The sequence below is a fragment of the Anopheles coustani genome, chromosome X, assembly GCF_943734705.1.
Source record: "Anopheles coustani chromosome X, idAnoCousDA_361_x.2, whole genome shotgun sequence".
Taxonomy (NCBI): Eukaryota; Metazoa; Arthropoda; class Insecta; order Diptera; family Culicidae; genus Anopheles; species Anopheles coustani.
In genome coordinates this window covers 5,127,169-5,140,310 of record NC_071290.1, presented here as the reverse complement: position 1 = coordinate 5,140,310, position 13,142 = coordinate 5,127,169, and the positions used below count along the sequence as shown (strand labels likewise).

General features: G+C 42.4%; 2 protein-coding genes across 3 annotated transcripts in view; both read right to left on the bottom strand.

Moving 5' to 3' along the window:
• The window catches only part of LOC131268667 (neurobeachin), a 29,432-nt gene extending 26,602 nt beyond the window's left edge, over positions 1–2,830 (bottom strand). The window contains exons 1-2 of the mRNA XM_058270907.1: positions 2,672–2,830; positions 195–368 (exon numbers count right to left, since the gene is read on the bottom strand). Coding sequence (XP_058126890.1) covers positions 195–353 — 159 coding nt within the window. The 5' untranslated portion in view covers positions 354–368; positions 2,672–2,830. The remainder of the gene's footprint in view (positions 1–194; positions 369–2,671) is intronic.
• A 3,107-nt stretch (positions 2,831–5,937) lies between these two features.
• Positions 5,938–12,694, bottom strand: LOC131268670 (uncharacterized). Of its 2 annotated transcripts, none has more exons than XM_058270911.1 (5): positions 12,577–12,694; positions 11,443–11,856; positions 9,822–9,912; positions 9,404–9,474; positions 5,938–9,344 (listed from the first exon to the last, which is right to left on the bottom strand). In XM_058270911.1, exons 4-5 carry the CDS (start codon positions 9,404–9,406, stop codon positions 6,432–6,434), a joined length of 2,916 nt encoding a protein of 971 aa, XP_058126894.1. In that variant the 5' UTR covers positions 9,407–9,474; positions 9,822–9,912; positions 11,443–11,856; positions 12,577–12,694; the 3' UTR covers positions 5,938–6,431. The 2 variants fall into 2 exon arrangements, with proteins under 2 accessions (XP_058126894.1, XP_058126895.1); XM_058270912.1 differs by lacking the exon at positions 12,577–12,694 and adding an exon at positions 12,018–12,063.
• Positions 12,695–13,142: the final 448 nt, after the last annotated feature.

The window sequence follows — 13,142 nt, the reverse complement described above, 5'->3', positions numbered from 1 at the left end:
GCAATCACCTCCTTCACTATTAGATGATAAGATTGTAGCACAACAAAATACGGCAGGGGACGGCAGGATTATTTTTGATAATTTTAATAAAGTTTCATAAACATATAAAGTAACGATCACATAGTGAATTGATAATATGAACAGTTTGCTGAAATTTGAGCATGACTAAATATACCTATTGCACATGTTCTTACCAGGTGTAACACGGTGTTGACAACTTCGCGGTTTGACACCTGGCCAACCTCGATGAGGCCAATCAGGACGGCGAACTTTAAGTTATCGGTCATCGACATTTTCACCACTTCCTCGGGTCGCTTGATATCACATAGCGGCGGTCTCGTAAGATCCGCCATGATGTGCGGTGGTGTCTGAAAAAAGGATCCTAATTAAACACATGTCTTAATTGAAGATACCATAGTAAATAATTAAAAGGATTTCAATTATAAGTGATATAGAATATAGATAACCGGTATCATTTCCGGCGGATGGGGTATAGAAAAATAATAGGTGCACATCACAGAAAGGTATACTTACAATCAATCAAACACTGTCTGTACGGACGAGATTTGCAATATAACTAAAAGTACAATTGACCGTTTCAAAAATAATCTGAATGTCTTCCAACAGTTTTCCGCCACGGAAGTTACTATTATCATACATACATGTTGTACACCAAGTGACAGTTTTTTTTAGAAAGTTAACTTAACTTAATACTTTTTGAAACATTACTTTAAAGAGCTATGCAAAAGAGAACGAGGTTAAACAGTCAAACTTCCGCAAACTCTTATGTTTATTTAAGTTGCTTTCCTTCTAGTAATTTAAGTGAAGTTAATATACGCCATTCAAGGGCAATGGGCTAACTTTTAAAATGAAACATCTTGTAATCCAGAATAAGCTAAACTTGATGGATGAAAGTATTCAATAGAAAGTGTAATCATGTGGTTATTCTGATTCCACTCTTAAAATTTAAACTTGCCATGACGTGTAACATTTGCACTTGCTATAACATGTAATGGTTTGGACTGTATTTGACTGAATGTAAATTTACCTTCGAATACGTTTTCTGTGTCGCTGCAGGAAAACATTCCCTTCAGCACCCGGTATGTTTAGGACCCTGAAGGGTATTAATATAGTTGCCTACTTTTATCCTGATAAGATTTATGATTCCGGTATGAGTTTCCAATCATTTTGGGTAGTAAACGGAATAAATCCTACTGTATATCTATAATTATAGCTTTATATGTAAAAGGATCTTTATGAAAACGCTGTCGATGTGATAAAACATACGAGTATTAACGCGAGCTCTTAACACCTGAAAGTTCAGTATCCTGGTAATGTGCCGCTGCAATCACGTCACAGTCATTTTTATCACATCATTTCTCTATCCGGCCACATAACAATTATTCATGAAATAAAAGGTTGTCAGTATGGTTGCTTCCTTACGTCACCGGACGATTGAATGATACCGATGTTTGTTGATGATAGTTGTTGATTGAAGTTGACCGCCTGGTTTACCATTGGCCCACTCTTGGTCCGATATCTTTGGAATTTTATATTGTCCAAAGAGCCTAAACTTGCCTACAGTTGCTTCATTATGGTGAAATAATATTCTATGACGGCGTTTCGTAAACAGCTTTTGTGTTGCCCTTGTGATCGGCCATTCTTTTCTTTTTCCCTGCACGCAGCCCTTTAGAAGAACTCCTCACCACCACTATCAGCACTCGGCAGAAAGAGTACATGGATACCACGCCATATTTTTTCAATTTCCTATCCAACACACTACACCAATAACACATCGCATCCTATACGCTGGATAGGTGCTTGGAAGCAAGTTGAAAAAGCCACAGGCACTACCACGCTCAGGCGCAGACAGGCTCTGTCACACCACGAGATGGTTTCCTTTTTACGCAAAAGTCTAGCCTACAATGGCTTTGCTAAGAATGCAATATGCTAATGCCGTTCCTGCTACGACGTTAGTTCTACTGTTATCGACACGCACGATAATGAAAAAGTAAATTTGAGCACTCGAAACAACACGATTTTCTCTGTACCCTTTAGAATATCCTGATCCAACCCGATCGAACTGTCCTCGCAAGCTTGTACTGATCAATTCTCGAAGCCAAAGGAAATTTTACCCAGGGCAGGACAGCCCAGCAGTTTCCACACACAAATACATACAGACATTACAAACACGTACGAGTTTCTAGAATGACATTGGGCTGATGACTATGTACTTTCAATTCGTAATCACGAAAAACGTATTTTAATGATATTGCATAAAAATAATGTGTAAGCGGAATGATAGTAGAGTCACAGCGCACATCGACGAAAAGCAGAGCACGGTAGGTCGATGATACCGGACACCGGTTTGAAGATTTTCCTCGAAGTAACGACGTGGCATGCCACTGGTTGGCAGATTAGATAATAACTGATAACACAAATTGAGAATAGTATCAAAACGTTATTTAACGCAGGATCCAAAAACTTTTAACTGAGTTAAACGCACCAACCAAGTTGCTAGATCAAGACCAATCTGCAATTTCAAACGTGAAACACAGATTCATGCAGACAACCCTATAATCTTATACACTATGAACCAATGGGGATTTATCACATATTATAAATTTCAACCTTTCTGGGACGTGATGAAAATATGAACTACCTAACACACCTTTATTACTGCTTTGTCACATACAACTGTTTTCGCTCTCGGTCAAAGCAACCTGTCCGTTGATTTCTCTTCTTTTATTAAAACTCTCAAAATAACGTATCCATGCGACACGTCGCTCGAATATTCCACATCTTTAGCAGGAATACGACGCGAGCTGGATCATCGATTTTCACTTTTTCACATTCTGATTGATCCAAGCGGACAGTGCTACCAGACGAAGGCAAGGTCCGATGAACACTTTTGACAACCGAGAGCATTGTTGTATGCAGCAGAACTGTCAAAAACAGTACGAAACTGGTCGAAAACGCCTTACAATCGTGGCATATGCAGTAGTAGATGCTTTGTACACGGTAGATATGCAATATGCCAATAGGATGAAACACTCGGTGAAAGAATCCAAGGTGCATGCAGGGCAAAAAGGAGCAAGATGCCTCAGGGGGTGGGCAAAATCCACCAGCATTAGCTGAATTATGCAATTTAAGCAAATTATTTAACTGAAATATTAGTTTCTTAAAGTTTTTAAGTTTCGATCGCCCAAGCTTTTTATGTGTCTTTACAAGGGGTTTCAAGTCAACAGCAAAGTCTAGCGACTTTCTTGGTTAAACTTTTCTAAACGACATCAAGGTTGGTCTCAAAAGCAAAATAAACATTCGTAAACAACGTTGAAAATCAATTTCAACAATCAACATCAGCAAACAATAGTTGAACCATGATGAAAAATACGTTTATACTGATTATCTTTTACCAACCTTTTGATTACTTTATCAGCAAATTTATTTAATTTAAAATTCTTGTGTATCTTGAAACTTCTTGCAACATCAACCGGCGATTGTAACCTTAAAATTACCTCATTTTTAACTCAGTACCATCAAGGTCAAGAAACATGAAAATCTGTAGCGATCCAACCTCTGGAAGCCAGAATCTATACAATATTGATTTATTCCAGTAACCTTGAAAGGCAGCAATAAAAATGAGTCGGAACGTCCACGTCCGGACCATTTTCGTCCAGCAAATCGTTGTATTTGAACTGAGAAGGCATCACCGAACTCTACCCGAAAGGAAGATCAGGTAAAATCCCAAATGAGGCCCTCCAACCGGGGGTCGTGGCAACACCTCTTGTGGGAAGAATCATTTGAATGAGATGTCTCGTTAAACTTAACATGAATATTATACTGGATGGATAACATGAATAACATGTGCTCCCTGATGCATTACATGCGTGCATTACAACGTTTACCTCGGAAGATGGGAAGATGTGCCTTGATTATAGCAATCTGTGCCGTTGAAGCCCTAACTGCGGCCGGTAATATGGTGATAGCTGCCTCTTTTCGTCAAACGTAGCTTTAGACGTAGCTATGTGTTTCAGAAAAGAGACCGAGAAAAAAATGGCATGTGCTCAAAAGGCGATTTTGTTATGACATCATTGGTCACTGCTAACTTCTACGTTGGTTATTATGGACAGAGCAAAGACTGCAGACAAGGCGCACGATACAAGGAACAGTTTTTACAAGTATACGCCATATTACTTTAAGTCCACTGCTACAGAACCGGCACTGCAGAATGAAGAATTAGTTGTTAAAAAATCCCGATGATTGGCTGATATTATACGGTACACACCCCAACTGCTCAGACCAGCTTACCATGATATTGATTTAATTTTACCATGATGTTGATTTATAGATGATAGTGATTTGCTCCAATTAAGTAGAACACACGAGTGAATAAACTACTTTGTAGTTCACCATAATGAGTAGCTCATCTCTGCAATTCTTAACGATTTGCAGTACTGCCTGAAGACAGACGGAAACACTGATTTCAGAATGAGTAACTATAGTATTATACGGCAGGATAATGACCAGGCCAATTGCACAAGGTACGTCTGCAAAACGTTGGCAAGAAGCCTTCAGCATCAGGAAAATCATCGAGGCACCGTGTTCGCTCTGAGTTTGTAGAAACATCAGGAGAAGACAACATACATAAGTATTCTAGTTAGAGTCAAAGTTTTTAGGCCACTAAGTCCATGCAACGCGCACAGTGAAATTCAAACGGTAAATTCAAATATTAACCAATGTAACTATTAGCTGAGTAAGACCGAAACAACGTTACCGTTGTGAGTAGGCTGGAAGGAAATGTCCATGCTACAATTAGTTTTTAGGCATTAGGTTACCAATAAGTTTATTTGTACATCAATGTACAATACCATCTAAGTATACATAAAAAATATAACTATTATTCCTTACTATATATTTTTAATTTCCAAACGTTACATTCAAGGTACCGTTCGCTTTCTCGGTGCGATGAGGTCAAAGCCTCATGTGTGTATGTGGCGATCATGTAAAATATACCACAGAAGAGACTTCACTGCTAGATTTTAACTCCTTCACAGTCCGGCCAAATCGAAAAAATGGCTCAAAAAATTGTCACACTGTTTTTTTTACTTTTATGTGTAGTTTTTGGTCTAAAACCGAGAAAAAAATCTCGAGTCAGTCTCGAGCAAAGCAGTACAAATTCCATCCGCTTACCCTAGCAAAACTGTGAAGGGGTTAATTGCATCTACATATACATCTAATGAATCCGATCGAATAGAGCTTTCAATTTTCATACATAGCTTCAGTTCCTTTGAAGCGGTTTGTATGGAAAATTATAGCTCTATTCGATTGAATGAATCCGATCGAAGTTGAGGCTTAATGTTTCTTTTTGATTAATGACCGTTGAGTTTAAACCATTCAAGCGAAAGATTTGTGGATAGGTTGAATGGCCACTAAATATTATACATACGACAATCTATGCACGCTAACAACTTGCTTGACAAGCTGGGTCGTTAACAATCAAATGTGCATAACAAAGACGTTATGAATACCCACCAAGGAAGCCGAATATTCGTATATGTTGAGAAATTAATTGTTATGATGGAAGCCAGGTGATACGAAAATACGGAGAGCAAATGGCTAAGCTTCAGGATACTGGTAGAGCACGAATTTCAATCGTTGCGTTTCGAACGGATGTAACATGAAAACGTAACTCAAAACATAAGATTTTTTCCAAAACAAAAAGAAACGAACGGGGAAAATTAAATAAAAAGAGCTCTAATAAGTGAAAATTGTGTACCCGCTACGGACGAATATAAACGATCAAAAACCCTGCTGTATCAGATAAGTTCTTCCGTAAAACGACTATTTACTGCCACTTGCATAAGGGTCTTCACATAAATTGTTCAGTAAAACGACTTTGCTGTCGCAGGTTAAATCGATTTTTGCACCGATGCGTTACTGGAAGGACATGATTTTATTCATTGCAACTTAGAGTGTTATGATTAAGTAAGATGATCGTATTCAGCTGACATATTTACTCATCTGCATAGCGTTTACGTGTAATGAGCTCCCACTACTAGCCTAGCCTATCCACCAAGACACGTTTACACATCGAGCTTGTGTGTATACGAATTATTATCACACTCTTTCCTTACTATTGTAAAACGAAATAGTAAAATATAAATCATAACGATCTCACCAATGCTGCCGATAAAATTCGTAATACTCAATGAGTAACTATCGACGAAGATGCGACTATTTCCTACACTGAATATATTCCTAGCATTCCCCCCCGTAACCATAACTGCTTGCGGACGCCGGGAAACACGATGATAAATTAATGGTATCGTTACACTCCTTGCACTTATCACTTGCTAAAATGAAATAAATGTGAACCGTTAAAGGTGTGAGAGCAAAAACAATGTAATTGAATTGCCACACCCGCGCTCCTACTCGATATCGCTTATGCCCGCGCACTTTTCTTCTTCGAGCATAGCATCGAGCTCGTCAGTCAGGTTGGCAAGCATATTGCCGATGTCGTTCAGAACGTTTGTGCCGTAGATGTCGTCTGAGGGAGCACCGGTCCCGGAAGTGTTAGCGCCCACTTGCGCAGACGCAGCGGCACTGGACGTATTGGAAGACGCCATCGTGGTGACCGATGAACTATTGTTGCCAGCGGGGACTGATGATGACCCGGTCGTTGATGGCGATAGCTCTTGCCGTATGCAAACCGTTGCCAACGTCGTAGTAGTAATCAACGAGCCTGCCATCGAGGTAGCCGACGAAGGCAGTGGTGTCGTCGTGGGTAATAGTAATGCAGAGTGATGCTGTTGTTGCTGCTGCTGGAACTGATGCTCGACTCTGTTGAGCGAGGATCGCTGCTTGATTGTACCAGCGTTCTCGTTGGCGAACGGTATTTGATCAATCGATTCCAGGCTCGAGTTTGATTTGTTATCGTGCTGAGATGACACCTTGTGCACCTCTACCGTGGTCTGGTGCATCTGGCCGGCGTAGGTACCAGCAGGGAACGGAACCATCGAGTGTAGATGTTGGCCAACACCTCCAGGCGCGCAGCCAGGCCCGGGCAGTGTGGGCGGCGAGGGTGTGGACTGGGTCGAGGACGCTGCATTCGGGTGAGTAGCATAGTGATGACTTTGAAGCGGCAGGTTACCGGTGTGCTGTTGAAGGGATTGGTGAAGCATCATACTTTGATTGTGGTATATGGGTTGCTGCTGCTGCTGCTGCTGCTGAACAGGCGCGCTGGAGATCATCGAACCGGATGATTCGTCCGCAATATTACCGCCGCTGAAGCTCAGAGCTGAATGGTGATGCTGAAACTGGACGGCAGCGGCGTAAGGCGAACTGGTATAATTGGAGAAATGCATCGCGTCCAGGGCTGCCGTTGCCATCTCGACGTTTTCAATGTGTCCGAGCATTGGTGGCATCGGGACAACCTCCGCTGGATAAATTGGTGGACTACTACCTACACCACCGGTCACGGTTTCCCCCCCGGTAGCATTATCGATCAAAGGCGACACTCCGCCTACATTACCCACGCCGGGCAGTTTCAGGTTGTTGGCCACAATCTTAGCTATCGGTCGCTGACGTTGAGCACTTTGGTTCGGCGTCCCGCTCAACAACGTCAACCGAACACCGTAGCTATTGCGCTGGTGCTGGCGGGGTAGCGTGCCACCGCCCTGGAAGTACTGCTGCTGCTGTTGCTGCTGCTTAGTCTGCGACTGTTGTTGCTGGAATTGCTTTTGCGTGTGAAGTATCCACTGTTGATGCTGCTGCTCCTGCTGCGTTAAGACACCCCCGTGCGAACTGCTGGACTTCTCATCCACTGCAGCGTCGGACAGTGCCAGAAGGGCACATGCCTTCTCGTTGGTTGGCGTTATGTCACTGTCGTCATACGAACTGCGCCGGTAAACAGCATGCGTGCCATCGAAATGTACGTGAGGATAAGTTATCGTCTGGTGAGGGTGAAGCTGCGTGTGTACGCCCTGCTGCTGCTGCTGCTGTTGAGTGTAATACATAACCTCAGCACCGGTACCACCCGTCAGCGGTGGCTGTTGGCGTAGGAACGTGCTGTACGATCCAGAAACGGCCAGATGATGCTGTTTGGAAGATTCCGAACGTAATCCAATGCTCATATCGTCGTAGTGTGCCCGCACCAAAGTTCCATCGACGACCGGCGAACGTACCCCTGCCGTTGGCGAGAGACCGGCATTAAATGCGGAGATTACCGACGAGGCACTACCATTGCCACCCATCATTTTGCCGTTGATGATATCCTTCACACGTTTGATGGCGAGCAGAATCTTTTTCTGGTGCCCCAGCTTAACAATGCCGATATCCTCCAGGTCTTCCCAGGTAAGTTGGGTCACATCGTGCACCGTCTGGTAGCCTTGCGCGAGTAGCGGCTGTATGTACTCGTCCAGACGCAGTAAACGCAACCATTCCTCGATGGATCCGGGTACATAGCCGGGTAATGGGTCGGGAAGCCTAAGGGCATCAATGTGCCGCTTTAAACGCTCGCGATGGTTCGGTTTGCGGATGCCTATCGCAGTCAGGTCCTCGGGTGTCATGCGAGCGATAGTGGATAAATCGTAACCAGCGTCGAGAAATAGGTATGTGTACTCCTGGAAGTGTATTTCCATCAGCCAGTCGGATATAATGTCGTGATCGCAGCGATTGTTCCCCGCTGAGTGGTTGCTGAGGCGATGTGAGCCGCTCCCAGCACCACTACTGTTGCCGCCCGCAACGCTACCTGAGCCTATCGAGCATGAGCTGACCGAGCAGCGAGGTGACGATAGGACGCCGTAGCTTCCTACCCCACTGACACTGCGATTAGATGAGTTGGACGCACCGGTCAAGTATGAAGACGCTCGTCCCGAGTCGAGGCTAGCGGTTGAATTTCGCGAACCGGACCCAGCCGAACCGGACAACGATACCGGACTGTCCCGACCGGGCGATTGGGTCAGATCGATTCCTTGATCGTCCATAACGTAATCAACGACCACATCGCCACCACCGCAGCGCAGCAATAAACTAGACGGAGCAGTCGTTGTTGCGAGCGAAACCGACGATGTCCTCGCCGATCCGTCTGTTCCGTGATTATGATGCTCGAGCATTATTGCTCCAACTCCGTTGCGTACCTCTCCATCGGGGTTGTCGGAAGGCACACCGGACCCGATCTTTTTCACCCCGCCTCTGTCAATTGGTGTAGTTCCATTATTTGCTCCAACCTTTCCATAGATGTCCGGCACGGCTGGCGGCATCACCTTCTTCGCTTGTGGTGCCGTTTTCGATTGTCGAGACATACCTGCACCCGTGTTGAGACTTAACTTTCGCATAGTTTTCTGAAAAATAATTACATTATAAATAGCTACACTGACAAAGACGCCTACTCTTGCAGTACCATGTATCAATGCTGCAGAAAATCACTGGAATCTGGCGGTCTCTCATCACCTTCTAAGTTGAGTACAAATCCTGGAAAAAGGAAAAAAAAGAATATAATGTAATGAACCAGCAAAGAATTATTCAACAAATAAAAAACAACAAGCCAATGCTTTAGTAAATTAAAATGTGACAATCGAAGCAAACGGGATGAACTGCATTGCACGATTTTATGTGATTGGGACACATTTTATGTGACGGTAACTGTCTACGTTCAATTGGATCCCAGTTTCATTAGCCTCGGTGCGGAGCATAACATCACGAGTATAATAGGTCTATAATTCTAACAACATTCATCAGCATCGATTGCAATCAGAGTTTTGAACTACGGCATAACAAAATGCAATGAAATGGAAAAAAATGTGGAAACTAGCACTTACCGTTCCAGATTCGCTTATTGTCACTTAGCCGATTAGATGAAATGGAATGAATCAGATGAGGAATTTGTACAGCAGTCTACGATGCCACACACTAAAAATAATTGAAAACAAGTTTGGAATTAACATTTATTCTTAATTGTTTAATATAAGGTATGATGTAACAAATAAAAAACAAAAATGAAGTCATCGAATGGAATAACCGATTAAAATCTCTTGGTTGGATTACAGGAGAGAGAATTGATTTTACACACTATTGAATACTGAAAAAAAAAACACTCACAATCTGATCTAATACAAATAATAATTGGGTGAACTCAAAAGGTTACTTTATAGATGAGGATTATTAATCTTTCGACGTAATTTATTCATGCGATGCTTTCATTAAATTCAAAAGAATTGATGCATGCATTTTTCGAGCTTCGAATCTTTAGTCGTTGATGAAAATCTGAAAATTATGATTTACCAGAGATTCATGAATCACCAGATGTATGCTGAATCTGGTGTCCGAAAAATAAAAAATGCAAACTTTCTCTAAAGAATTCTTATTCATAGATTCAAATTAATTCATTTCATGCAAAGACTAGTTAAGTCTTGCAGGGTTCATGAAATTTCTTCTTGAATTGCACAGCAGTCCGGTTGAGAACAGTATGTGAGCCTTTGGCGTTCGGTTTGTTTCCAACGCGATCGCAAACGCAAACTGAATATTGCTATAAGATCCTGTAATTGCCTTAGACGGGTTGAAGATGGATCCACTTTAAGTGGAATCGTTTCCCGACCAGGCAATATTAACCAATCGATAACGCAAAAGAATTCATAGGAGAGCGTTTTTTCAATAGAGTATTTGTTTGATATTCGACCGTTCAGTGATTGTGGGAACCTCTAGCAAGTTACGAGGCTGAACTATTCGTCCCAACTGTGTGTGAAAATAATAAAATAATCGCAAAAGGCTGCGTGTTACTACAAGAACCCGAATCCATTAAATAGATACGTTCGTTAATGTGCAAAGTCACTCCAACGACTTAATCCTTCTAGCTTGTAACTAGCTGTTCGGATTTATTGACAGATTGTCCGATTTATAGAATGCGATAATGAATGCATAGCGTTGTTAACTATGCAAAGAGCAACTTACAATAAATCGGGTTGAAATATTTTTGAAAAAAAAAGTATTGAACTGAAGTTTGAGCGCGGAAGTATACATAAACCAAGTTTATCGTGAACAAATCCATTCGTCAACACATGTCAAGCTCACATGGCTAACATAAATCATGCAAGCAAGGCATGACTCTGCAAGTAGGTTATGCGTCTTAAGAATGTAATAGTGCCATCGTTTACTGAGCCGGTAAACGCCAAGCGCCATTTTAATTCCTACCCGGACAGATAATGTTACTGCTAGTTTCCTAGTTTCAAATAATTTAAGAACGGTTTACATATTTTTAATTTTTAAACAGGTTCATACATACAATAATTTTACGAGCAAACATCCAATTCGTTAAATAAAGTAACATATTCTACACAGTGAGCGCTCGTGACAACGTTGCGCGGTCCCAACACATACACGACTTGCTCTGTGGACAGGGATTTGGGAAAAGACTTTACACTTAAATATTATCAACGAACTTACCTTGTGTTTCGAACGACTTGTCGTCATTTGTTCCTCACGGGCGCGTAGATGCGGCATTGCAGTTTACTCACAGTCTCTAGTCAACCTTACTAATATAAATATGCACCATCATCACACATAGTGCACTAGGCCAATACACCATACAGTCTGGGCACATCGATAACAACGCATAACGGCAAATCTTGCAACACGGAACGGGCAGAACTATGGGTCCCGTCGAACTGATTGTTGAGCTGATTGTCGTTGCTGCACCCTGGCTCGCTGCGTCCCCCTTTCAGGATGGTGTGAGTGTAAGTGGAAATTTTCCGTAGCTTTCTTACGCTGCACGGGCGCCTGGGATATTGCGTGTTGCCTTCACACAAACTGTCTAATGCAACACTAACTCGTAAGCACCAACTAGGTTCATGCACTCCACTGAATCGAAGGCAATGATAGCACAAAACAAAATGAGGATAGTAAGAAAAAAGGAATATACAATTCAATAACCGGAAGTAAGCAAGTAAAACGATGCTGTCTACCACACTAAAGCGACAGATTTGCTGCAGGAACACTAAGCGATAAACCAAACTACATACCGTCAAACAGTACTTTGGCGAACGGTTTCTTCCAGCTCGACTGTTAGCAATGGAGTGAAGGAAAATGGAACCAAGAAGAACCTCGAATCTATGTATGCGTAAGCGGAATTGCACACTTCGTCACCGTCACAGTAGCTTTGAAGGGCTGCATTTTTTTTTTTTTCTAAAGCTCATTCGTATAACGAGTACAATAAAATAACGCGTACACACGAACACAGCTCAAATCCAAATCCGAACCATCCGCTTATTCGCCCACACCCATCGGCGCTATTATGTGCGAAAGAGAGAAGAACTGTACTGTTGTGGTAGAAGTGAAACTTTGAAACCAGGTTCAAATGTGTCGCTGATAGGTCAATTTTTCACTGGAACACGCGATAGGACGCTCAGGACCGACATTTGTTTTCTTTACTTCTTCCATTTCATCTGCTCATGTTCTTATTATTTCTCGAGATACGCTTACACAGTCCAACCGTATGAACATCTGCAGGCAACAACAGTCCAAAAAGGGGACCAAACTAATTCTAGTGGCTCAAACTCATACTCCCATCATAATACTTACGGCAAAATGTACTTTTGTTGCAATATTTGCTTGACACAGAGCACTTAATACGTGATAATATATAAAATTTTCGCCAGTCGCCTTTGTACGGACAACGACTTGTCAAAGTCATTCCACAGTTCGGAACAAAAATGGTTATGCTTGTTTGTTGAATGAATGCGATCTGACAGCTGTCAGTTTCGTTATAACCAAGGTGAGTGTCGAGAGAGGTAAGCTCATAGCATCTTTGTGGCAGCCAATTTATAATAAACTTAGACCGAAAATAGACGGGGCGCGTCCGACGCGTCCGTGTCCCGAATGTGATCTACAATTTGTCAAACTGACATCTTTTAGGTCACTTTCGGCACGCTCTAGACGACGCGCCTGCCTGGACCCTGCGCAGCAACTCTGCGTTCCACGCGCTAGCGCGTCCGTTGACGTTTCAATATAAATGTTCGGTAAAAGAGTAAATGAGGCCCCGGGCTAGATTCTCCTCTTCCTGCTGGTTCACATTAAGCGCCTGAAGCTATGCAAAGCGCGACACATGCATTCGTTTCGAATTTTTGAACGCTAACGGTTCGCTTAAA